General features: G+C 39.5%; 1 protein-coding gene across 1 annotated transcript; it reads right to left on the reverse strand.

Annotated features, from left to right (window-relative positions):
- Window positions 1-4,258: 4,258 nt before the first annotated feature.
- Window positions 4,259-20,942, reverse strand: Rcn2 (reticulocalbin 2). Its single transcript, XM_003463574.5, has 7 exons — window positions 20,593-20,942; window positions 20,206-20,311; window positions 17,329-17,525; window positions 11,095-11,208; window positions 7,198-7,294; window positions 6,084-6,226; window positions 4,259-5,230 (listed from the first exon to the last, which is right to left on the reverse strand). Exons 1-7 carry the CDS (start codon window positions 20,740-20,742, stop codon window positions 5,078-5,080), a joined length of 960 nt encoding a protein of 319 aa, XP_003463622.1. The 5' UTR covers window positions 20,743-20,942; the 3' UTR covers window positions 4,259-5,077.
- Between the last annotated feature and the right edge of the window lie 3,956 nt (window positions 20,943-24,898).

A 24,898-nucleotide genomic window follows, 5' to 3' on the forward strand; every position in this document is an offset into this window, starting at 1 on the left:
GTCCCTGCACCAGCTCCTGCCTCTGCACACAGCGTGCCATTCGGTACCTGGGCACCCTGGCTGACACATAGTGTGACACTGTGACTGTAACAGGATGGAGAAACGAAGTACATGTCACTAAAGGGGGTAAATACTTAGTCGTGAGGCTATCAGAAGATAGACAGTCACCTGTGAATAGGCCAAGTGCAGACGCAGAAGGCAGGGGCAATGTCCTTATAGTTCTCTGGGTTTTCTGAATGGTGACAACTGAGAAAATTTCTGAACAAAATGAAGCATCATTTTCCTCTGATACACAGAAGCCATATTTCTGGGAATTTAGCAAACATTAAAATTGTGTAAAAAAGATTTCATTTAAAATGAAATTTAAATTTTGATATTTTAGGCTCAGATGATTTTATAAGCAGATCTCTTACCCACTGGGTAAGAGACAGCATGCCAGACAAAGAATGACCAGTGCTTGTGTGGCCCTGCCCATAGATTGCAGCTGACCTGAGATCCCTGACTGCTTACAATGCTCCCAAATGTCCCAGCGGTACTTTGAGGACACTACAAGACACTGACCAACCAGAGAAGCCATCATAGAGCAGCTTTGTGGCAAGAACTCACTTAAATTATTTTTTTAATGGGTTTATTCTGATACGATTTTCACACAGTAAAATTCACCCATTTAAAGCTCCTAGTTCAATGATTTGTGGAATATTGGGAGAGGTTGGGCAATATCACCACAATCTCACTTCAGAACATTCTCATCATCCCAAAAAGGAACAAGGTGCTCATTAGCCAGCCCTCTCCACCACCACCCCCAGCCCCTGGGAACAAAGATCTACAGTACTTCCTGCTTCTGTCTATCCACAGTACTTCCTGCCTCTAGGGTTCACATAAAAGGACTTACATACTGCTGTGTTTGGTGATGACACACTGAGAGACACAAGGCAAGAGCAAGCAAGACATGCAAACATCAGTGGAATCCACTGACACTTGGCAGTGCTTTTTCTCTAACGTTTGCCTCATTAAGATCACTTAGTAACTATCTAGAGCTTACCTGACAGTTTTCTCCAATGTAAGATAACACAGACTCCTACCTAAACCTTTATACTTTTTCTTTTTCCACATGACGTTTCATAAATTACACATTCTCTTATTTTTAAGTGTAGCGGAAGGAGAGGGGTATTAACGCAAATCGTTCTCCTCTCTTTGTGACTTTGCCTAGCTGTTTAGGATTATACAGGGGAAGGGCTGGATAGCAGAGACTAAAGACTAATTGCTATGTGGCACCAAGGTAAAGTGACTGTTAATGGCCTAGCTGGCTTCCCTTCCTTACCACTAGGAAGTTAGTCAGTCCATAATTAAGTTTAATCAAGTTTTTCACTACAAGGAACTCTTAGAAAATAGATCACTTGGCTGGCGTTGTTTGTTGTAGATGAAACAACAAAGCATTGATTTAGATAGACCAGCAGTTGGCATAAGAAAGACCCTACGTAATAGTTTTCATGTATCATTTTAGTGGGACAATCTCTCTGTGTCTTTTATCAACCGCTAATAGTTCAATAATGGAGCAAAATAGTAATTGGAACCTGGTCTTTGAAGAAAAATATCTCTGTACAACACAGAACAAAAGTAGAGTTTTTTTCTAAAGACATGAAAAAATAATATTAAAAGCTATAGGATTTTTAAAAATCCCTTTAGCCACTTTTAAAATAGTTTTATAAATTCGAATGGTTTTCTTTCTACAGCTCATGAACTATTTGATTACAATGTAAAATAAAGATAAAGCAAACTCTAGGTATTTTCTACTACTTATTTTTCTTTGTATTTGGATTCAGTTCTTTTTTCCAAATAAAATAGTGATGGTTTAGTAGCTGCTCTGGAGGGCCTTGCTTGAGCTACTAATTGATATCAGTTTTTTTTTTCTTTTTCCTCTTTTTTCTGGTACCGGGGATCGAACTCACTACCACCTGCTTGCAAGGCAGGTGCTTATGCTGCTGAGCTAAATTTCCAGCCCCGATATCAGCTTTTTAAAAAAAAATTGTACTATCCAGGAAATATGGCTAAATATATTTATGCAACAAAAGCTCAAATGAAGCAAATTAGTTGTTACATTTGTGTAAAGACTTTTGACTCTACCTGCTTTTCCTAAATCATTTGCCAAAGCAGAAAACATCATAAAAGTTTAAGTAGAAATTTCTTACTTTAAAGGAGAGAACACAAAAACCTTAGAGAAACAATGCCATAAAGGTATCCTCACATTTAGAATTATAAAGGATTGGTGTTTGGGAAAAGCCAGAACCTGAGAGACAATTGTTAGGTAAATGTGAATCAAGCCACAGTGAAATCCATTAGGATGGCTACTCTCAAATGACAAGAAACCACAGAGGGTTCTGCTGGGAGAAGCTGGGTCTTATGTGCACTATTGGCAGGTACGGGAACAGTGGTGGCTCCTCAAACAATTAAAATCAGGTGTAGCCATTCCACTTCTAGGTATGTAGCCAAAAGAACCAAAACCAGTGACTTTAAAGAACTTGTACATCCATGTTCATAGCAGCATTATTCATTATAGAAAGTGGAAGCAACCCAAGCACATCCATGAAAGAATGGATAAAATCAGCAGAATGTGAATACACACACAATGGAATATTACACAGCCTTAAAGGGGAAAGCTTTACAATGTGCCACAATATGCATGACTCTTGAGGACATTACACTCAATAGAATAAGCTGATCACAAACAATTGCACACCAACATTGTATGCAAAACTTCTGGCAAACTCTAGGTATATTGCAGTATTTGTAATGTATGTAGAGGAATCAAACTACAAACAAAAAGCAGAACACTGTCAGATGAGGCAGAGGGAGTCAGAAAATATTGCTTCCTGGATAATTTTGCAAAATTATGGAAATGGCTGGCAACACAGCTGCACAGTATTAGGAATGTATTTAACACCACCAAACTCTACACTAAAAATGACTAAGATGGGAAATTTTGTGTATTTTCTCACACTACAAATTTTTACATAAAAAACTACATGGGGCAAGGGAGATGACAGGATAAACGATTCAAAGTATGTTAGTTGTATGTCTGAGCCTTCAAAATGAAGCTCATTGATCTGTATAATCAATATGCCATTAAAAAAAGTGGGCAAAAACTATAGGCAGTAAAGACCAATGGGTGCCAGGGAATGAAAGGGGTAAGTTGGCAGGGCACTAGATGTTTAGGGCATCTAAACAATTCTGGATGATACTGTGCAGTGTACACACTGCCCTATCCTTATCCAAACCCATAGAAAGCACATGGTGAAATCTAGGGTAGTCTATGGGCCCTGGGGGCTATGATGTTAATCCAGGTTTGTATCATGCTGGTGGGCTATGGATGGTGGGGCAGGGTATGCAGCTGGGGAGAGGGGACAGTATTTGGGACTCCACTCGCTGCTCAGTTTTGCTGTGAATGAAAAACTGCTCTGAAAAATAGTACTAAAAGGAAAAAAAAAAAAAAAACCAGCCAGGTGTGCTGATGCACACTTGTAATTACAGCACTTGGGAGGCTGAGGCAAGAGGAATGCTGTGAATTTAACACCAGCCTGGGCTATATAGTGAATTCAAGGCTGGCCTGAATGACATAGCAAGACCCTATCTCAAAAAAAAAAAAGGAAAAAAATCTACCTGTGGAAAAACTATATCCTATCAGAACTGGGGGAAAAAATTTCCTCTCTTCTCTCTTTTCCTTACCCACCCCAATCAAGGGTGAATAAAATGATCTAAAGGAGGTTAAAAATGAGGTGACTAGGCGAGCACAAATGCTAGGCAGGTATGATTTTAATTTCAGCATAACTGAATTTTAAATGTAATAACTAACTAGGGATATGGGTGATTCCAACCTGCTTTTTGTTTTTTTGAGATAGGATCTCATTGTGTCACCCAAACTAGTCTTGAACTCCTGGACTCAAGAAATCCTCTTGCCTCAGCCTTCCAAGTAGCTAGGATTACAGGCATGCAATCTTTCAGTTGGCTTTAATTTGCATATTTTTAAAGATTGTCTCTAGGATTGGAGATGTACTTCAGTGCTACAACATATGCTTAGCATGCACATGGTTCTCAATTCAATCCTTTGCCTTGCCAAAAAAAGGGGGGGGGGGGGAAGAAAAAACATTATTTCTAGCCCAAACTGCAAAGCCAAATATCCTACAAGAGCAAATGCTCTGTGGTGGGTATACATTCAACTATAACATAATTCTTTTATTTCAAAAAAAGTAATATAAGGATATGCAGCAAGAATAGTTTAATAGTTTTAATCTTCACTATCCAAATGAAGAACAGATGAGGCAAGATAACGCATAATACTATGAAAGCTGTGAAGTAAGGTTTATCTGGAAAAAAGAAAACAAACATATAAAAAGACAGGACAGTTCATTTTTAATCAGTCAAAAATGAGAAGAGTTCTAGACAATGTTGAATTCCACTCACCGGAATGCTATAGTTATACATTAAATATAATTACTATCTATACATATGCAAAAATATAAAGTTCTATTTCATACAACAAAACCCTTATGGAAACCATTTTAAAATTAACTAGAACTTCTCAACATTAATGTGTAAGGTTTAAGTCCTTCTAAAGTTTCCTTTAAAGGTCTGAAAACAAATGCTAAACCTAAAAACACTGTCCTTCCTTGTTATTCCCCAAAATCAAATCTACTTAGAACAAAACAAGAATTGATAGCTTAGTCACATACTACTTAAATAGTAATATCATTCAGGCATGTCTAAAATCCTCCTTGTTTTCAAGTATGGAAATGGAACTCGAATATTCCACAATATCGTACGAAACAGATGGAGTATTTAGGAAAGACTTTGTGGTCCTATGGCAAAACACTAACATTTTATTTCTTCATTATGTTTTGAAATAAATACCAGGTTTTAGTTTTGTTTTTCTTCTAAGAGGCCAAAATGATAACCCACATTAAGATCATTTTAACTGTGGTAAGACTTACTAGTGTAAAATACAACATGGATATTTTATCACAAAAGTAAAATTGGAAACAGATTATAAAAGGATCCCAGCCCCCTCTCAGATGAGCTGAGATCAGAGCTCGTCATGGTAGAAATAGTCATCATGCAGCTGTCTGCCATAATCCGTGGCTTCGCTGGTGAGAAACAAGTCCTGGTTTTCCAGAATCTCTTCTTCAGACAGCTTTTTGTCACCATTTAAATCCATTTCATCTATTAGATGAAGAGCCTTAAAAACAAAGTAAAGCGAAGTGTCAATCGTAATATTTTCAGCAAAAGGTTCACATTTGGGTGACTGATTTGTCAAAACCATTTAGTTGTGCAGAGGATTCATTAATGCCTAGTATCTACAAATACTACATGCTACAACTGCTTCTGCCTCCTGATTCTCTCATTATCTCATTTCTTAACCTGTGCTGGCTCTGTATACTCTCCACTCAAATCTGATCCAGTATATTTTAAGGGTAGGCAAAATTATGTTAGCTACTTTAAACCCTTCTGAGTAACACAAACTATTATTCTATTTCCTATATTCTCAGATTAACATGTTACATAATCTTCTTGTCTCTTTCGATGACTTACCACTTAGATGAGTTAATTCAAAATGCAAGAGTAGGGGCTGGGGATTTAGCTCAGTGGCATAAGCGCCTGCCTTGCAAGCAGGCAGTTGTGAGTTTGATCCCCAGTACCGATAAAAAGGAAAAAGACAAAAACAAAACAAAACAAAACAAAACAGTGCATTGGGTGATGTGTCTGTGATCTCAGCTACCAAAAGGCTGAGGCAGGAAGACTTCAAGGCAAGGCTAGCCTGGGAAATTTAGTAAGACCCCTTGTCAAAATAACAAGAAAAACACAGCAATACATCATTCCTAAATTTTTTCCATCATTACTCCTTTGCCAACTTAAGATTCTCAACTTCATTTCTTAAATTTTTTTTCTTTCCTTTTTTGGTACCGGGGATCGAATTGGTCTTGCTAGGCAGGCTTTTACATCGGTGAGCTAAATCTCAGGCTTAACTTCATTTCTAAATGATGGTACCTAATTTAGGAGGGAACAAGAAACAGGCATTCCTTAACACTCACCTCCTCTTGTGCAATGCCCTGGTTATTGGGTACCACCCAGGACAACAGCTCTTGCAAGTCAAGTCTTCCATTGTTATCCTTGTCATAGTCATTTACGAATCTGTCTTTCTCAACAAGTATCCACTCAGGAGCTTCACTTGCAGCTTAATACAAAAACAAAAACAAAAAACTCCACAAATATATTCTTGTGTACAGAAGAATATCACATGCATGCAGCAAGAAATTTGGTATATTTCTAGAATAAAGAATGTGAATTGAAAGTTTACTAAAGGGAACCCAGTGAAACAGAAATACTTAACTGAAAGGTCCTGAAATACTAAGTACAAATACATGGTAATTTTCAAAAGTGACGGTAAGTCCAAACAACTCATAGTTTTAAAATCATTGCATATTATTACAAGCTAGTACTCCTGCTAACTGCTACTACTTGTTCTGATATCTAGCTTTCCAAAACTCGAGTTGGATAATGTTTTTACATAAATTATTGACAATGTAGTTTCCTACAAGCTCTTACAAATTACTCCCATACATGATATTAAAATGACAGTCGCAATAAGTAAGTGGTGACCAATTTTAAAAATTGCATTGTTTAATACTTTTAAGGAACAATTCTGCAACAAGACAGCAGCTTAAAGAAAAAGTTCTCTAATTTCAAATACTTGGTAAGGCACCATTTATAGTCTACATATGGCAGTGGTGGTAAACCTACACCATGCATGCTATAGCAAGCTGTTTGTATCACTGCTCTATACTATTCAAAGAATTTTTATTCTCTTTTAAGGTCCATATGTATGGTGCAGGATTCTGTTAAAAAACAAAAACAAAAATACCTTTACTTTCTCCTTTGCACTGAAAAACAACACTACATTTATTGGAAAAGGAAAATATTTGTGACCAGAAATGGAAATAAAAATGAGCAAGACAGCATCATTAAGAAGCTGTAAATCCCTGCTGAATTTGCATCACAGTTAACAGCAGAACAAGGAGGAACCAGGCACAGCTCCTCTTGTTCCATTTTCTCTGTCAAAGACAGTTCTCAATGGGCAAGGTTGGTTTCCAGTTTACTCCATAATTCCATTTTCCCTCTTCTTCCACACTGCCCCTGGTTACTCACTTGGATCCCGCCTGTAATCACCAAGAAATTCTTCTAAACTAACAAATCCATCACCATCTTTGTCGTGTTCTTCTAAAGCCTCCTGGATGACAAATTCCTGTAGCAAGTTCATGAAAAAAGAAAAATTAATCATAAAATCCCACTACCATCTGAATCAATCCTACTATAAAACCTCAGGAATCGTCACTTTGGCTGATCATAGTTTGACGATAATCTTTTAAACACTGGAATATAGAAGCAAGAATAAAACCCAAGCACTGCAAAACTTTATTGTTTAAAATTTATCTATCTTTTTTTGAAACATGGTCTCACCATGTAGTGTAGGTTGGCCTTGAACTCACTATGTAGCTGAGGCTGGCCTAGAACTCACAGTGACCCTCCTGTAATTTTAGGAAATTCACAGATCCTTCCTGTAAAGCTAATCCTTGAGTCTCTGTTAGAGAGTCCTGACTTCTGTCTGTAAATTCTGTAAGACTCCATTTTAAAAAGACAGTGTCACATGCTGTTTCACACACTGTGGCCTAGAACTCACAGTGACCTTCTCTTGCCTCAGCTTCCTGAGTGTTACGATTATAGGCATGTGCCACCATGCCTGGCCACTAAATAGCTTTGCATGCAACATCCTTTCTTTCCTAATATTGTGAAGAACCCCACTTTCTTTCTTTCTTTCTTTTTTTTTTGTCTTTTCCTTTTTATCAGTACCAGGGATCGAACTCACAACTTCCTGCTTACAAGGCAGGCACTTATGCCGCTGAGCTAAATCCCCAGCCCCCAAGAACCCCACTTTCACTAAGCAGCCTCAGCACCAAATGCAGGCTCCTATTTTCCTGCACACTACCCTTCCTCCCAATGGTGTTATCTCGGTACCTGCCTTCTTTCATGCCAACCTGAAAACTGCCTAGAAAGAATCCTACCTTATCTCTGCACAAGGCTGCCCTTCCTCCAGATCTGAAATGTGCCAGTCTCCCTCCTCCCCTCTCCTGTAAAACCTCCACTCCACTTCCTTGCTGTTCTCCCAAATCCTCACTCTGCTACTCTGTACCACCCCTAGTCTGCTTCTCGATCTTCTCCAGGCTTCACTCCACTCATCTTGGACCAGAAGGTGAAGCCTTTCGAGTCAAGGACAGTCCTGGGCTGGCTCCTCACTACCTCCCTCATTCCCTTGCAACTCCATGCCCTTTCATTAGGATGCCAACTCTCACCCTGCAATCACTCACATGCCCTTCTCATTTCTTCCACAACCATAAGTTCTAAGAAGATATAGAAGTATATTCCTAACCCTTTTAAATTAAGATTTGCTATTTCAGAGGACCCTCCCTTCAGCTTGGGCATCTGCTTGTGCCCGTTTCCTTAACCTGCTCTCTACAGCACTGTCTCTACACACCTTAAACCGTTGCTTTCTCGGAGGCTGTTAACCCTCCCATGCTTCCCAGCCTCCGTCTCCGGACCAGCACCACATCCTCACCTGAATCGCCTCTGCCTCTCCCCAGCCTTCCATCTCAGTGTTCCCTTGTCCCCTTTCTTAAAGGCAGAGCCCTCAGCACCTTCCCACTTCCTGTGCTTTCACTGTTAGCTTCTGCTCTCCCCGGCCTTTGATCTCCCTCTGTGAACTGCACTGATCTCTCATCTCCCTCCTGATTCTCTTGCCCCTAGATGGCCTTACGATTATTTCATCATTCTTACCACCTTCCTACCCTGCCTGGCCAGCTGTCATGAAAATACATTCTCCAAAGTCTCCTATTCCAGACAAATACCAGGTTTTACCTACATCTGTGTGAAACAGCATGTGACACTGTCTTTTTAAAATGGAGTCTTACAGAATTTACAGACAGAAGTCAGGACTCTCTAACAGAGACTCAAGGATTAGCTTTACAGGAAGGATCTGTGAATTTCCTAAAATTACAGTCCAGTGTTTTGTATGATGAGCATGTAATTTTTCTGGGCCAGACCACATTTTCCATCAAGTTCTTAGGAGAGTCTGGGATCCAACACAATGATTATTTCTTCATTTGAGTAATGCTGGGAGGCAAAAGACTTACTTCAGCAATCCTGCTGTGGTTGAAAGAATTTCTGGGATTGTATGAACGAAGTATCTTTCAAGCTAAACTTGTTAAGTTTTACTTCAAAGCAGAATCACTTAGTTGATCTTACACCCTTGTCTTTTTCTACATCGAACACACCCTTCATGCAGAAGGAGTCACAACAATCAAGGCAAACGGGAATCAATGAAGTTGCCCTTGAAGGGACTCCACATCACAGCCACACACCTCAGTGCTGCCACTTCTGCAGCACAGCATGGGAAGCACAACTGACATGCCCTATTCTGTACCACCTTTGTCACCACTGTACCTGAGCTGGAAACTTCAGAATCATCTCTAACTCAATGCTTATTAGTCAATCAACACTGCTGTTAGTGCTTTCCTTTTTTTTTTTTTTTTTTGTCTTTTTCGTTTTTATCGGTACCAGGGATCGAACTCAGGACTGCCTGCTTGCAAGGCAGGTGCTTATGCCGCTGAGCTAAATCCCCAGCCCTTGTTAGTGCTTTCCTTAAACAGTCGCTCAGATCTCATTCTGCCCTACCTCTTTATACTCCAGGACCATGTCATAGTGCATCTATTTCCTGGCCGTCACTGCTGTTCCCTGCCATCAGTCAGCTGTCCAGATCCTCCCAACTGCAGATCCACGTCCTCAGCTGCCACCTCAGTACTCAACTGGCTCACTCCAACTTCGCTCTGCCACTTAAATTATGCTTTGCACTGTTCTTAAACTAGGTCATATATTTTGTGCCCGGTTAGAAATGAGCAACTTCACTTTAGTGGCAAGAGAAGGGTACTTAAGAGTGCCATGCCACTGAGCAGTGGAGGAAAATGTCTCTGCCACAATTGTTATTCAAGGCAGCACATTCTCCCAAGGACCCATTTCACAAAGGTCCCTGTCTTCCATCCCTGAAAGGGCTAGGGAAGCCAGCCAGGTAGCCATGGGCTGATGCTGTGCAACACAGCTCAGTATACATGCTTAGTCTTTTCATAAAACTATTTGATTATCTTTCTTTACTCTGCAATCTGCAGACTTCTGAGGTTTTTTGTTTGTCTTTTTAAGACAGGATCTTGCTATGCAGTTTACACTGGCAGCTCACTTTGTAGCCCAGGCTGGTCTCGAACTTGCAATGATCCTCCAGCCTCAGTTTCCCAAGTGCTGGGATTATAGGAGTCCACAATGTCAGGCACTGTGGGTTTCTGTTTTGAACAAGCTTGTTGAGACACAGGAGGGACTCAATCAACATTTGTGTTAAACCTGTATCTCAAGTGAGGTTCTGAAGAGCTAGGACTTCTGTTTCTGTGGAGCTGTGGAATGGACCTGGATGGGCCCAGGGCTCAAACAGGTCAGTGTTTCTTTGTGCTGAAGGGAGACGAAACAGCAAGCATCACTAGCAGATGTATTTCCTGGCCGCCCTACAAAAAGGGACCCAAGGGTTTTCTTCCAGACTAAAGCTTTCACAGGTGATGATGTCAGCTATATGAAAGTTCTAGTAAAACCTGAAGACTATGAAAGTCTAAGGAAAGACTCGACTGGCCTGATAGCTTTACAGTTATGTTACAGAAAATAGCCAGAGGAAGACTGCTGCTCAGACAGAGATTTAAGATTTAAAAACAAAAACGAAACCAAATTGTAACCAAACTAAAAATCCTTCCCAAACCCAAGGCTTTCCCTTCGGCAACCTGAACACCACCAGAAACTCTTCTCCCCATCTCAATCTCACATGATATGAATTTAGAACCATTTTAGATCTCACTGTTTCTTAAAACTCTGATGATGTTACAATTCATTTTAGTGGCCTGGAAAAAGGTTTTAAAGTTCAAGTCACCCAGTAGTTCCCTCAACCTTCTGCTTCCTTACCATCATATAATCAACTTCTTCAGGGTGCTCAAAAGCAATAAATTCTTCAAGGTTCAAACCAGAATCTGCATCCTGGTTTGCTTTCTCAAACCGCTTCTTGTCCTTTAAATGAAGCTTGGGGGGGGGGGGATTGAACATATTTAAAAAATCTCATTAGTACCACATCATTACAAATATTTTGAAAAATACAGACTATGTGAAATTTGAAGTGCATTGGCATATATCTATATTTATACATTCCTCTGAGGGATTAAGCAAATAAACATGTTAGAAGCTAACAGAAAAATAAGCTGTACAGTGAGACACACCTGGGCCCTAAACCCCCACCGTGCCACTCCCTGGCTAGGGGACACTGGGCAAACTGGAACTTCTCTGGTTTCTCACCATAAATCTGGGTAAAAAAAATCTGTTAGGCATGCAGTATGCAGTACTAATTACACTATCATGTAATTAGTAAACTTAAAGTATTGAAGTATTTTTAAAATGTCATATACTATTATTGATAGAAAAACCCATTAATGATAGAAAAACTAAGATTGGTTTGATGAAAATCAGAAATACAGCTAAAGTATATTGAATTTGGATCCTCCCTGTTCTTTCTATAGTACTATCTGCTTTAATAATTAATTTCAATACTTTTTTGAGTGCCATAAAAATAATAAGTTTAGCCCATTTGGAGAGTAAAGAAAACACAGGTCCTTCTTTCTTTTCCCTTTTTTTTTTTTAAAGTATGCTCAAATAGTAAAATCATTCAGCAGATATTGGGGACAAGGAATTGGACTTTTTCTTTTTTGAAACAGGGTCTCAGTAAGTTGCCCAGGATAACCTCAAACTCGTAATCCTCCTACCTTAGCCTCTCAAGTGTGGGACTATAGGTATGCACCACTGCGTCTAGATAGAAGCTTATTGATAGGTTCCACTGTTAAAATATAAAAGTTCTAGTCAGTTTTTTTAAAAAACAGTCAGGAAACTGCTATGTACCTAAATATCAGCTGATGCCTAGTGCACATTCATCTCTTCTCCCGAAGAATTTATCTTTTAAAACAACTGGGATTCCACAAGTTGATTATATTTACCCAGTTATGACAGAAAAAAAATTGTTCCTAAATAGCTGCTTTTTTGAATTAATTGGATAAATTCAAATAACGAAGCCAAATAATTTGCATTTTATGTCTAGGCTTAATGTGGGGAAAAAGCAGACAAACAAGAATCTGAGGTACTTTGTGGAATCCTTCAAATTCTTCTTCCTTAAGTCACTACTTGAGATACCAAGTGCTTAGATTGCCCTATGAAAGAACCCTTCAATCTGGAGCCAAAAGGTCCATCCATGTTCCAGCAAGTTGAGCTAAGTTTGACCTCATTTGCCCATGAAGAGAAGGGTCTCTTTCAGCAAGCCAAGACTGCTTAAAAATAACAGCAATGAGAAAAGGAAAGCAGTATTTTCTAGTTCACATTTCATGATCATTTGAATACAATTTAAGATCATCTTATGTTAAATTTAAAATGCCAGAACAAAGGAAGAAAAAATTTTTTCGAAGTGGCAAATTAAAAAAAAATAGTACAAAAACAATGGTCAGCTTCATAAAAATCTCAATACTGTTTTTTCTGCATAAAAACCTTGTACTCTAGTGGAAGGTAAAAGTGCTACACACAGCAATAAAATGAAACTACTATAATCATTTATTTTTACAGTGTAACAGAAACTTGCAAGGAACAAAACTGCCACCTTTTGGTAGACTAATGATTTTACATGAGGAAATATATAATTTGTGATCCTAGAACAAAACCGGTCTTGAAAATTCTGACCAGCCATGTGTTGAGAACAAATCTTAAATAAATGTCGCTCCTCCATGCAGAGTCAGCAGCTGACTTCAGAAGTTACAGTAACTCAGCTTCTGCCAAGTGGGCCCCATATTTTATCCTGCTTCAAAGTGCTGACTTTCATTGTTTATCATATTGTAGAGAAATACTTTCTTAGACATTTCACAGTCTGCTGGGGTCCTGACTACAAGTCATCTATATTCTGTTATTTGGACTATTAAAAATAAGATTCAGGTATCAAGTTGAGTTTAGTTTGTGAGATAGGGTCTCATTCTGTTACCCATGCTGGTCTCCAACACTCCAATGATCTTCCTGCCTCAGCCTCCCAAGTGCTGGGACCAAACATATGGTATCCAGTTTGATGTTAGCATTTTAAGAGATTCCCGTATAGAAAATTTTGTTTTATTCAGACTTCCATTTACAGTGGTACTTCAATTTACAAACTTAATTAGTTTTACGATTTGAGGGAAGATGGCTGTGTCTGTGTTTGTGTGGAAAAGATGGCTGTGGTTGTATTTGTCACCCAGTGCAGTTTGCCAAATGAATTTATTTGCAAAATGAACTGTTTGCAAATAGAAGCACTTGTGAACGGAGGTATTACTGTACTTTCATTTATGTTATGTATACGATTTTGGGACTGATTCATTCTTCATCCCTTTTTAACTTGAATAACACACGTCTCTGAGTTTAGTTCTACAACACACATCAATTTGTAGATTATGTAGTGTCAAATTCTACAAAACGTATGACTAGAATTTCACAAAGAGGCCTACTACTATGTAACTTGAGACCACGCTCAGAGTGAAATAAATCAGACTCATATGTTTAAACATCATATTGTCTCTTTCATGTGAGAAACTGAAAGAGTAAGTTCTAAAATGTACAATAGGTATTGTGAAATGGGAAGAAATTGTTCAAAAGGAAAAAGGACTAGGATAGGTGAAAAGGGAAAGGACAGCCAGGGAAAAGGGAAAAAATGCAAGTCAGTTATACTACTAGTGTTTCTTAGTTCAGTAAAGAAGGTTTGTGCTAATATTGGTTGGAGAGATTTTTATGTCTATATCTTGTACCCTAACCAACTATTTTAAAGATAACAGTATGTATTATTGTTATTCTCCTATTATTTTGTTATGAAATTTTGTTTTACCATTTTTCCATTAAAAAAAGATAGAGGCCTATTTTCCTACTTAAAAAGTACATGTTACTAAGATCCATCTAACTCTTTTTTTTTTTTTTTTCATCTAACTCTTTTTTTTTTTCTTTCTTGTTTTGTTTTTTGGTACCGGGAATCAAACTCAGAACCTGGTGCTTGCAAGCAGGCACTTGTGCCACTGAACTATAACTCAGCCCATTTAACTCATTTTAAAAGGTAGTCTTATCATCAACATGTACTTGGTGGGGAACATTGCATTAGAACAGACATTTTTTTCTTTTTTGGTACTGGGGACCAAACCCATGGCCTTTGCACTGAGCTACATTCCCATTCCTTTTGAATTTTTGAGATACGGTCTCACTAAGTTGCTAATTTGCCCAGGCTAGGCTCAGACTTGCAATCCTTCTGCCCGAGTGTCTCTGAATGGTAAGATCATAGGTGAGGACCACCATGCCTGGTTTAGAAGCAGGCACCTTTTGAATTTTAAAATTTAAATAACTATTTACAAGTAGTATGCATTAATGAATAAAGAATCTTCAAAGCAACCTTTTAATGTCAACACCATCATTTATTATATCATCTCCAAGGAGACAAAAATACCTACTTTTTTTTTCCTTTTTTTAATGGTACTTGAAATTGAACTCAGAACTTCTTGCATGCTAGGCGAGTTCTCCTCCACTGATGGTCATCCCAGCTCTTTTTAATTTCTAAAACAGAGTCTCTCACTAGTTTTACATTCAGGTGAGGCTGGCCTGAACTCAAAATCCTCTTGCTCCAGCCTCCTGAAGTGCTAGGATTATCTCCATTTATTGGCATGCCTGGCTATACACATTTTGGTGGAATAGCATGACATCTTTGAAATAGCAGTAATGACAATGACAATGATGATAACTAGTAAGATTTTAAATCTCTTATTCTCTGGCAGAGAAGTTATAATATCACCCCATGGTTTGGTTTTAGAAGAGTCCCAGAACTCTAATGATGCTTTTTTTTTTTTTTCTAATGATGCTTTTAAAGTAAATTAATCCTCTTAGGAAAGTAGAAAACTTATTAGACAAATGAAATCCAAATCTCACTGTTACCATTTGTTTTCTCTGCACTACCAAGCAGTAAAAAGACGAATTCACACTCTTCAAGCCCTTAAATTCTTAATAAATCCTAACTCATCTAAATCTAAAACTCATATAGTCAATAAATGCCTAAAGATTCTCAGAAGTTGACTGAGTACAAGCTTATGTGACTGGTACATGCTTTCTTTCACAATAACCTTTCAGAGAAAAATAAAGCTACTGTACTTTCTGGTCCAACTACTATTATTTATTACTCAATCTCCATGTTGTTATCTTCCCCATCTTCAGAGACAAGGAAGTTGAGGTACAGGGAGGTTTAATAACTTTCCCAAGACCTGGCTGGAAATGCCAGGCAGACTGGCTCAGGGCTGGAGCCCTTAACCTATGTCCTGGTGGCCTATGGGTAGCTTATGAGCAATCATTAGCAGGGTAGCAACAACATGGATTTAGTGGTGATTGTGAGTTCAAGTGGCCAACACGATCCTAACATAAACAGCATGTACAATGGTAAATGATAGGGTCACAATAAAATTAAAAGGTACATATTCAAATAAGATGAGAAACAGAAAAGGCAAAAACATTTTCCCATCATCTTGACAGATGTCTTGAGATAGACAACTTGCAGTAAGTTGTTAGGTTTTATTTTTATTCTTTTCCATGTACAAACTACCTTTAAAAAAAATCTTTTAAAATTACCTTTACATAGTTATTTTATTTAGCAAGCTTATAGCTATTTGTGTAAATACACTTTTGGCTTAACAGATTTCTTAGAAGTTTTAATAAGTTACTTCTAGGGGCTGGGGGTTTAGCTCAGCAGCATAAGCGCCTGCCTGGCAAGCAGGCAGTCGTGAGTTTGATCCCCAGTACCGATAAAAACGAAAAAGACCAAAAAAAAAAAAGTTACTTTTAGCTCCTAGATAAAAATTGTCTTCCTCATCTGTTTAAGCCTATATTACAAAAAATTATATAATAAAATACAATAGAACTCAAACTGATAGTGAATCTTCAAAAATGACTTATTTTACATATTGTAGTGCTATATAAAACAGCACTGATGTCCCTAAAAAAATTAAAATCAAAAATAAACCAACAATGTTATATCTAGGTACATATCCAAAAGAATTTAAAGTAGGATCTAAAAGAAAAGGTGTGCCACAGTCAATGTAACATCATTCATGAGAGTTGAAAGGTTTAAACTCAAGTGTTCACTTACTAATGAGTGGATAAACAAAAGTGATATATATATACACATATGTGTGTGTGTATCAGAACGTTATTAGGCTTTTTAAGAACATGCATGACTTTTCTAGGCAGCAAATTCTGACATGTGCCTTAATGTGGATGAGCCTTGAGGATATTACACTGAGTGCAATAAGCCAGTGACAAAAGCAAATACCATATAGGAGGAGGCTACCTGGAACAGTCAAGCTCAGATGGAAAATAGGCTACGGTTGTCAGGCAGGGTTGGGGCTGGGGCCAGAGAATTATTGTTTAATGGGTACAATGTGCACAGAGTTCAGCCTTGCAAAAGAGTTTTGACATTGATTGCAGAACAAGGGGCACATACATAACAGTACTGAACTGTGTGCTTAAAAATGGTTAAAATGGGGCCTGGAGATTTAGCTCAGCAGCATAAGTGCCTGCCTTGCAAGCACGCGGTTGTGAGTTTGATTCCTGGTACCGATAAAAAAAAAAAATGGCTAAAATGATAAATTTAGTATTTGCATTTTATCGCAATTAAACAATTTTTACAAGTGAACCACTTCATATAAATCTGTTTTAAAATGGGAATGGAAGTTGGAGATTTAGTTCAGTGGCATAAGCGCTTACCTTGCAAGTGCGTTGTCATGAGTTCGATCCCCAGTACCAGAAAAAAAAGATATAAAATGGGAATGGACCAATATAGCCTTCTTTGTAAATAAGAAATAAAACTGTTTAGTGAAGTTAAAAATAAAATATTGAGATACGTACTCAAAATAGATTAAGAAACCAGCTCTGGAAATGGGGCCAAATAAGTGAGACAGCTGAGAAAACCTGGCTAGAAAGGAAGTCATCAGGATGAGCACTGGAGTGACACGGGTGACTGCTAGGAGAACAAGACAATCCATACTGGCCCCTAGGCCTCTGTACTCCTGCATAGGGGAGAAAAGCAATAGATGTTATCAAGGAACAACTGGCACATGAACTTACCTGCCTGAATGACTCCTCCTCCGCATCGTCCAGAGCTGTGTTCTCATCAAAGTCGATCACCCGGTCGTACATCTGAATGTTATACTCATCCCAGGTCACAGTGCCATCGCTGTTTTTGTCATACTCAATAAACTGTTGTTTTGCTTCTTGCATGGCGTAATACTTAAAAGAATTCTGAATCCACTGGCTGAGCTCGCCTATAAAGGTTTCCCAGAACACAATGAATATTGGCAATGATTCTTTTCTTGGGGTGATAGTTTCTAAATTATGTGAAAGGAACAAAGGGAGGGAGGAAGGGAGGGAGGCAGGAAAGAAATTCCATGTTTGGAAATACTGAAAACCAGTCTAATAGTGTCGATAGAAATAGGAGTGGGAAGAGTTCTGCAGAGGATAGGAACACTGTAATGTGAGATCTCAATTGATGTGAGTGCTGAGTGCAGTTCAGGTCTGTTTTTTCACAGATATATACCAAATCCCTAAAAACAGCCTGCCTCTAAATGTTTACTCAATCAATTACCAACTTGTCAAAAGAGCACTTTACTTTTTAAATATATTATCTGAAACATTGCAGATAACTTTTGCTAACTATCGACCTCTCAGCAAGTATAGTATTTGAGTAATAACCTATTTATTTTAATATGTACTAAAAAACACTTTTCCATTTATGAAAGGAATACAATGTTTTCACTTGAAATAAGTTTTATGTGCCAGGCATGGTGACACATGCCAATAATCCCAGTACTCAGGAGGCTGAGACAGAAGATAGCCACAAGTGTTTAGATCACCACAGCCTAATAGTGAGCTCAAGACCAGTCTAAATATGTGACAAGACCCTGTCTCCAAAACAATTTCTTTCATGTGAATTGAATAAAAATATATGGTAAATAACCCAAATTGTGAAAAGGTACTCAAGTTTCTGAACTTGGACAGATACTTACAGTATATCCCTTTGAACATGACATAAAGCATCCAGAAGCAATTCTGACAAATAGATGACAGCTATGATTTGTATGTACCCTTATCACAATAGCTGTCTGCCTTAAGGTTGACAGTTCTCTTAGTGGAGGTTCTGAAACAGGCCTCATAGCTAACTGGAAGAGTATGGATTCAAACCTATGTTTGGCTTCAAAGCCTAATGCTTTCTAATGATTTTTGCTCACTATTAAGAACTTCTATCTCATTTTTTTTTTGAGATGGGATCTTGCTATATTGGGCAGGCTAGTCTTAAACTTTTGGGTTCAAGTGATCGCCCTACCTCAGCTGGGATTATAGGCATATGCCATAATCCTGGCATAATAGCCACAAATGTTGAGATCACCACAGCCTAATAGTGAGCCTAATAGTGAGCTATTAGGCTGTGGTGATCTGAACACTTGTGGCTATCTTTTGTCTCAGCCTCCTGAATGCTGGGATTATTGGCATGTGTCACCATGCCTGGCACACAAAACTTACTTTAAGTGAAATCCTGGCTTAATAACTGCTACTTTTCACAACCCTTAGAATCCCTTGCTAGCCTTCAACATGCAGATTAGCAAAATTATCCTGAAGGTTCCCCAGTAGAATGCAGGTTTTCATAGGCAGCACAAGTCTGGTTTCTCCTTTATTTAAAGAGATTACTGTGGCACGGAAAATAGCATGGAACAGGGATCAGAAATATGGCTTCATATTTCAGCTTTGCCATATGGTGGGAGTCTGTCTTCTCAAATATTTGGTTTTCTATTCTGTAGAATTAAGACTTGGACTAAATGCCTTCTGAATTTTTTTTTTTTTTTTTAAGTTTACTAGTACAGGGCTGGGAATTTAGCACAGTGGCATAAGCACCTGCCTGGCAAGTACGAGGTTGTTTGATCCCCAGTACCACCACCACCAAAAAAAATAAATAAATAAAAAGTACTAAATATTTGGACATATCTAGGCTCTGACAAATCAACTTGGTCTGTGTGTATTTGTAACAAAACATAGACCTATTCTTATTTTAGAGGAGAGCTCAGAGATTTTGTTTGCATTAAATAGAAGAAACAAAATCCTAATATTCCTGTAGGTAGCACTGTCAGCACATCCATACTCACCAATTTGGCAATTCCCTCTCCAACACATCATTCCTTGGATGTTGAACAACATTTAAATGAGTTATAGACAAAGAACTAACTTATAGTCAGTAGTAACCTAAATTTTTCTTAAGATCAACATGGAATATTGATATGATTCATCAACTTGAATTAAACGGGATAGTTGCAGATCAATTTATTTAGAACACTGTTTTAATAGTTTGTGAATTTTCTGACTAGAGAACTTACCAAAAAGTATTCAGAGTTTCTTTATTTTTGTAAACGGAGGAAAACAAAAACCGAACTAAGACTAGATATTAAGAACTGAATTAAAAGCAGTATACCTGAGTTCTAGCCCTAGCTTTGCCATGTATGTATTTTAAATACTCTTTTAGACTTAAATTTCTACAGAGGTAGGGACAAGGTGATCCTAAGACCTCTAAAAGCCCCATACCTTGTCATATTGTTATAACAGACACAATTCATGTGCAACAAGTCTTCTTTAAAAAAGAAAATTCTGAAAATTCTAAAGAAGTACTCAGAGTAGCAGTAAGTCCTTTAATGTAAGGCTTTGAGGCCTAGATTTATAAAGTGAATACTGTTGTGAGGAAGAAAGCTAGTCTCCAGGTATGATCTGCACATCCCTGTTTATCTACAGCTGGACACCACGCTGTTGTACTCGGTCACGTACCTACTTTCCAGGTATAAAACTTATTGTCACCGCACTTAGAAAGTGTGGGACACACATACAACCCATAACCCTGTTTCGATGTTCCTCTGTCTCCCACAAAGGGATCTCTCCCCTGCTGGTCTTGTGGACCGTCCTTACTTTCAGTGAGAAAGGCATCTGAGTCCGAGTCAATTTTCTTTATGATGGACCGTAATCGTTTCTGCTGCTCTTCGTGGTCAAGTTTAACGTATTCGTCGACTTCTTCCTTTGGGGGAGGGGCACACAAGAGGACCAAGGGTTACCAGCTGCGGGGCACAATGGTGGGGACACAGGGATGAGCGGCCGTCCTGGCCAGGGGGCCTCCGGGAGACTCACGCCTGCTCCCCTCCGTGGCCCTGAGGGGTTGGGGGTGCGGTCCAGCGCCCTGCCGGTCCCGGGACTCCGCAAGTCCGGATCCCGAGTGTCCACCCGATCCCACTGTCGGCGCCCCGCAGGCCTCGCCGCCGCCCCTTTGTCCGGACAAAGCCCCGGCCCAGCCCGGCCCACCTGGCCGCCCAGCAGCGCCTCACGGTCGTATTCGGCGCGGTGTTCGCCTGGCGCGCGGTGCAGCTCCTCAGCCTGGCCGGCGCGGGCCGACGCGGCGAACAGCAGCAGCAGCAGCAGCCCCAGTGCCACAGGCCCCGGGCCCAGCCGCATCGCGCCGCCGCCGAGGGCCGGGACACGCGGGAGCGAGGCAGGGGCGGCCCCGCGGGATATGCAGGCAGGCGGTAGGCAGGCGCCAAAAGCCTCGGGAGAGGGCGCGGGGGTCGCAGGAGCGACGCAGAGGTAAAATGCAATCGAGCTCCAACCGCGAAAACGGCCCGGTACAGACAGAACTGTGAGACCTGGGTGCCGGGCCCAACCTTATATTCACGTCGAGAGGGCGGGGACGCCATGAAGCACCTCTGATTGGGCCTCGAGATTCTGGGGGCGGGTCTGCGCAAGGGGGTGGAGCTCGGCAGTCCAAGGGGTCCGGGGGAAGTGGGCGGAGCGCTGAGAGGGAGCCCCTGGGTGCCTGCTGCACCCTAGGCCTTTTCCTTGCTTTTTCCTGGTCAAGCTTTGGGAACTATGAGCGTCCCTCTGGCTTCCTCACTGCGAGAGGTTGGAGATTTTGCTGAAAACAGTATAATACCATGTGTGTCCAAAACGTTGGCTTGAAGAGTCCAAGAGTATCCCACTTTCCAGTCTTTACTGTATCTCTACTTACTTATTTTACTACAGCACTCAGTAAAAACTAGGAAACTGAGTTTCTGATGCTGTTTTTCTAATTACAAGTTACATGATGTTGACCAAATTACTCTGTCCCGGAAAACCTATTTGCTCGTGTATAAAATGGACATAGTAATTGGGCAGGGTGTAATCTCAGCACTCAGAAAGGCTGAGGAAGAGGGATCACAAATTCAATTCCCCCCTGAGCAATTTAGTGATTTAGTGAGACTCTATCACAAAATTGAAAAATTAAAAATAGGATGTGGTTGTAGTTCAATGTGTATGTTCAATCCTCAGTACGAAAAAAATAAAAATAAAATGGGCATAGTAAGAAGATAACCTTAAAGAATTGTAAAGATTAAAGTAATATGTTTCAAACAGTAGCTGACACATAAGGTCAAGTGTTTAATAAATGAAGCTTTCATTCATGTGGGTAGAGAAGCAGGACATGGTAACTTGGAAGGATAATTTAGCAAGTGACTCGTGAACCTTTACCACCTCCCCCAGAGCTTAGAAGCTCAGAGAAATTTGTAGGCAGCAGTTTGAATGTTTTTGTTTACTGATTGTTCCACTTAGGATCAGATCTTTTCACACACAAGAAAAGGCTTTCTGGGCCCTCTTTCACTTCTCATAGCCTCTGGATTGGAAGCAAGAATCCTTTTCTAAACTGAAAAACTGAGTAGACACAAATTGCACAAATGCTCTGGGTCTGGTTGGAATTGTATGGTGTGGACCAGAGACCATTAAAAGTTTGCAGAACAAAATGTGTTCAGCCCTATAAATTCAGTATTGCTATTATCAGTGTAGAACAAAGTTTTAAATTTCAGAGGGTAAATACAGGCAATATTGCACAACTAATTTCATTAAAACAAACAGAAAGGCCAATGATGGGAAAGAAAAGCCTGCACCACTGATCATTTTAATTTTAACTTTAGTTATGGGTTTTGATGCAGTCTTTAAAAAAGATAAATTCCCCATTTAATACAAAGAATTCAACTTTGTACTTACTGTTCCCCACTAAATTTCTTAGTTGGTTTTCTGAGATGAGGTATATTAGTTAGGGTTCCCTAGAGGAGCAGAATCCATAGAAATAGATGCAGAATTATGCAAGGGGATGTATTAGATACATTACAGGGTCAGAGGTACAAGTTCACAGTGCCCTTCTCTGCACTGGAGAGCCAGAGGATTCAGGAGCTGCTCAGCCAAGAAGCCAGAAGCCACAGAACAAGAGGGATCAAGGATATAGCACCAGTTCAAAGTCTGGAAGCTCCCAGGAGAGTTGCAAGTGCATGTCCGCATGAGGTTGAAGATGCTGGAGATCTGGCGATCCATGTTCCAAAGGCAATGGCAGCATAGGCCACATCTGAAGCCCTTTAATAAGAAGCCCTTTAATAATTTCCTTCTCCTCCCTACTCATTTTTTTTCCATCCAGGTTACAAGTCTATTAGTTGGTACCACCCACATCTTCAGTTTGTGGCCTACATGTCAGTCATCCATAGACATTTGTTTCCTACCCAGTTAAGCTGATATATCACAATTGATGATAACATTAGAGGGCCACTGTGTTGCCTAGACTGATGTGGAACTCATGAGCTCAAATGATCCTCTTGCCTTACTCTCCTGAGTAACTAAAGAATAGGAATATGCTGCTGGTTTGCTAAGTAAGAGGAAACTCAGACTATTTTCTGTGGTGAGGCCAACTACAAGCAGTAAGATTTAGAGTTTATGGAAGACATTCTAAATTCCAGGACTCCACTGATGGAAGGTTGGGCCAAGGGGAATCTAATGGTATCCAAAGAGGCAATAGGGTAAACAACATAAAAGCCCAAACAACTGGAGGCCTGGGTTCTGTGTTCCTTTAGCTCTAAATGAGCTGGGGGGTTTTAAAACCTCAATCTGCTGTGCGTGTGCGTGTGCGTGTGCGTGTGCGTGTGTGTGTGTGTGTGTGTATTGGTTTAGCTCAGGAGATCTTGATTTGAGATCTTTGGACTACTAATGGGTCTCTGCAGGGGGTTCAGTGGTGTGTTGATGCCAAATCCTATGCAAAAAATTTTAACCTATCAACATTTCTGGGTAGAAGCTGTATGGCTTTGATTCCATCAGCTTTTCAAAAGGAACATTTCAAAAAGTTAAGAGTCCCTGAGATCTCTAAGCAACTCTCCACCTCTTAAACCCATGATGATTTTTAGTGAGGATGGTTTGCAAACAGATCACAGTAAACACTTTGTTCAAGAGAAAAAAGACAGCCATTGTCATTACCTGTGATCAATCTATTATTTTTAGAGAAAAACAAGCATCTCAAATAAGTAAATGCCCAAAAAAGCAGATAATCCAGAGATCAGTTTTCTTGATCTATTAAAGCACATGACAAGTTTTGTTTTTGCTGAGGTTTAATTTAAATATTATGAAGTGCACAAATCTTAAGCATATAGTTCAGTGAATTTTGGGGTGTGGATACGTATCTCTGAACCTACCCAACACCCAAGGGTCCTTTTTGCTTGCCAGCTATCATTTGTGTCAAAAGTATCTGTGATTCTGTTTTATCTTACGTGAGTTTTTCTGCTCTTGAATGCTAGTTGGCATCAGACAACACTGAAAGCCATTAGGAGTGTGTCCTTCTGCTTGATGGGAAGGAGCATGGTGCAATGGAAAGAACACAGGCAAATTTGAAGTTTTGTTTTTTTTTTTTTTTTTTGGTCTTTTTCGTTTTTATCGGTACCAGGGATCGAACTCACGACTGCCTGCCTGCAAGGCAGGCGCTTATGCCACTGAGCTAAACCCCCAGCCCCTAACACAGGCAAATTTGAAATCAGAAGCACAGGGCGTGAATCCTTGGTCTCCATAGCTCACCATACAAACCTTGCACAAATGGCAGTTCTTTTTAGACTCTGTAAAAATGGAATAATAGAAACTCATCTGATAAGTTTGGTATGATTACTATATTAAATACTCTTCGTAAAGTAGATTCATGGGGAGAAGCTCAATTTTTTTCCCTTTAGAAAATCATAGTTAGCATAGGTATTTCCTTATGGAGGCCTTCTCTAATCCCCTGGCACTGGACACTGCTGATGGTTTAGATCTCTCTGTTCCATCGTGTACTCTTTGCCACGACTTTGCAGTTTTCTGCACTGCTTGTTGGCTTTGTTGCAAGATTCTGGGAGCCTTAAGAACAGGAACTGTGTCATTTCTCCTACTGCCTTTACTGATAAGAGTTCAGTAATTTTTTTGTACCAATTTAGCTATACCGATCTTCCTTCCGAAGCATGTACTATTGGTACTTGCCTTAGCTTTAAAACTATTCAAAAAAGGAACTTGTAGAGGTATTACCTTTTGAGTTTGGTAAAATGTGTTTTATAAGGAACAATGGTTTCAAAAACATGGCAACACTTAATATATGGTGTGAACACTTGTGTTAAAGGCTTTTTCTACCATAATGAAAGAGATTTGATACAATAAACAACGCAATTCACTTGTAGCTTTGTACAGATGGGAAACAGCAGACAAAGGAACAGAGGCAGGACAGTGAATGGGTGGACAATTTAGAGTGAAGGATAAAGCAATTAGAAGGACTTTGTGGGCTGTTAAATCTTTTGTCAGTCTTTTT

Source organism: Cavia porcellus, unplaced genomic scaffold (genome assembly GCF_034190915.1).
Source record: "Cavia porcellus strain 051 isolate PalLab524CR breed Dunkin Hartley unplaced genomic scaffold, mCavPor4.1 scaffold_38, whole genome shotgun sequence".
NCBI classification, from domain to species: Eukaryota; Metazoa; Chordata; class Mammalia; order Rodentia; family Caviidae; genus Cavia; species Cavia porcellus.

What these genes read in the sequence shown, in the direction of transcription:
- Rcn2 (XM_003463574.5), bottom strand. Translation starts at nt 20,742, where the DNA reads ATGCGGCTGGGCCCGGGGCCTGTGGCACTGGGGCTGCTGCTGCTGCTG. An exon ending in AGGAGGAGTCATTCAGGCAG is followed by an intron (nt 11,209 to 17,328) that starts GTAAGTTCATGT and finishes CCCCCCCCCAAG; the next exon opens with CTTCATTTAAAGGACAAGAA. An exon ending in AGGGCATTGCACAAGAGGAG is followed by an intron (nt 5,231 to 6,083) that starts GTGAGTGTTAAG and finishes TTTGTTTTTAAG; the next exon opens with GCTCTTCATCTAATAGATGA.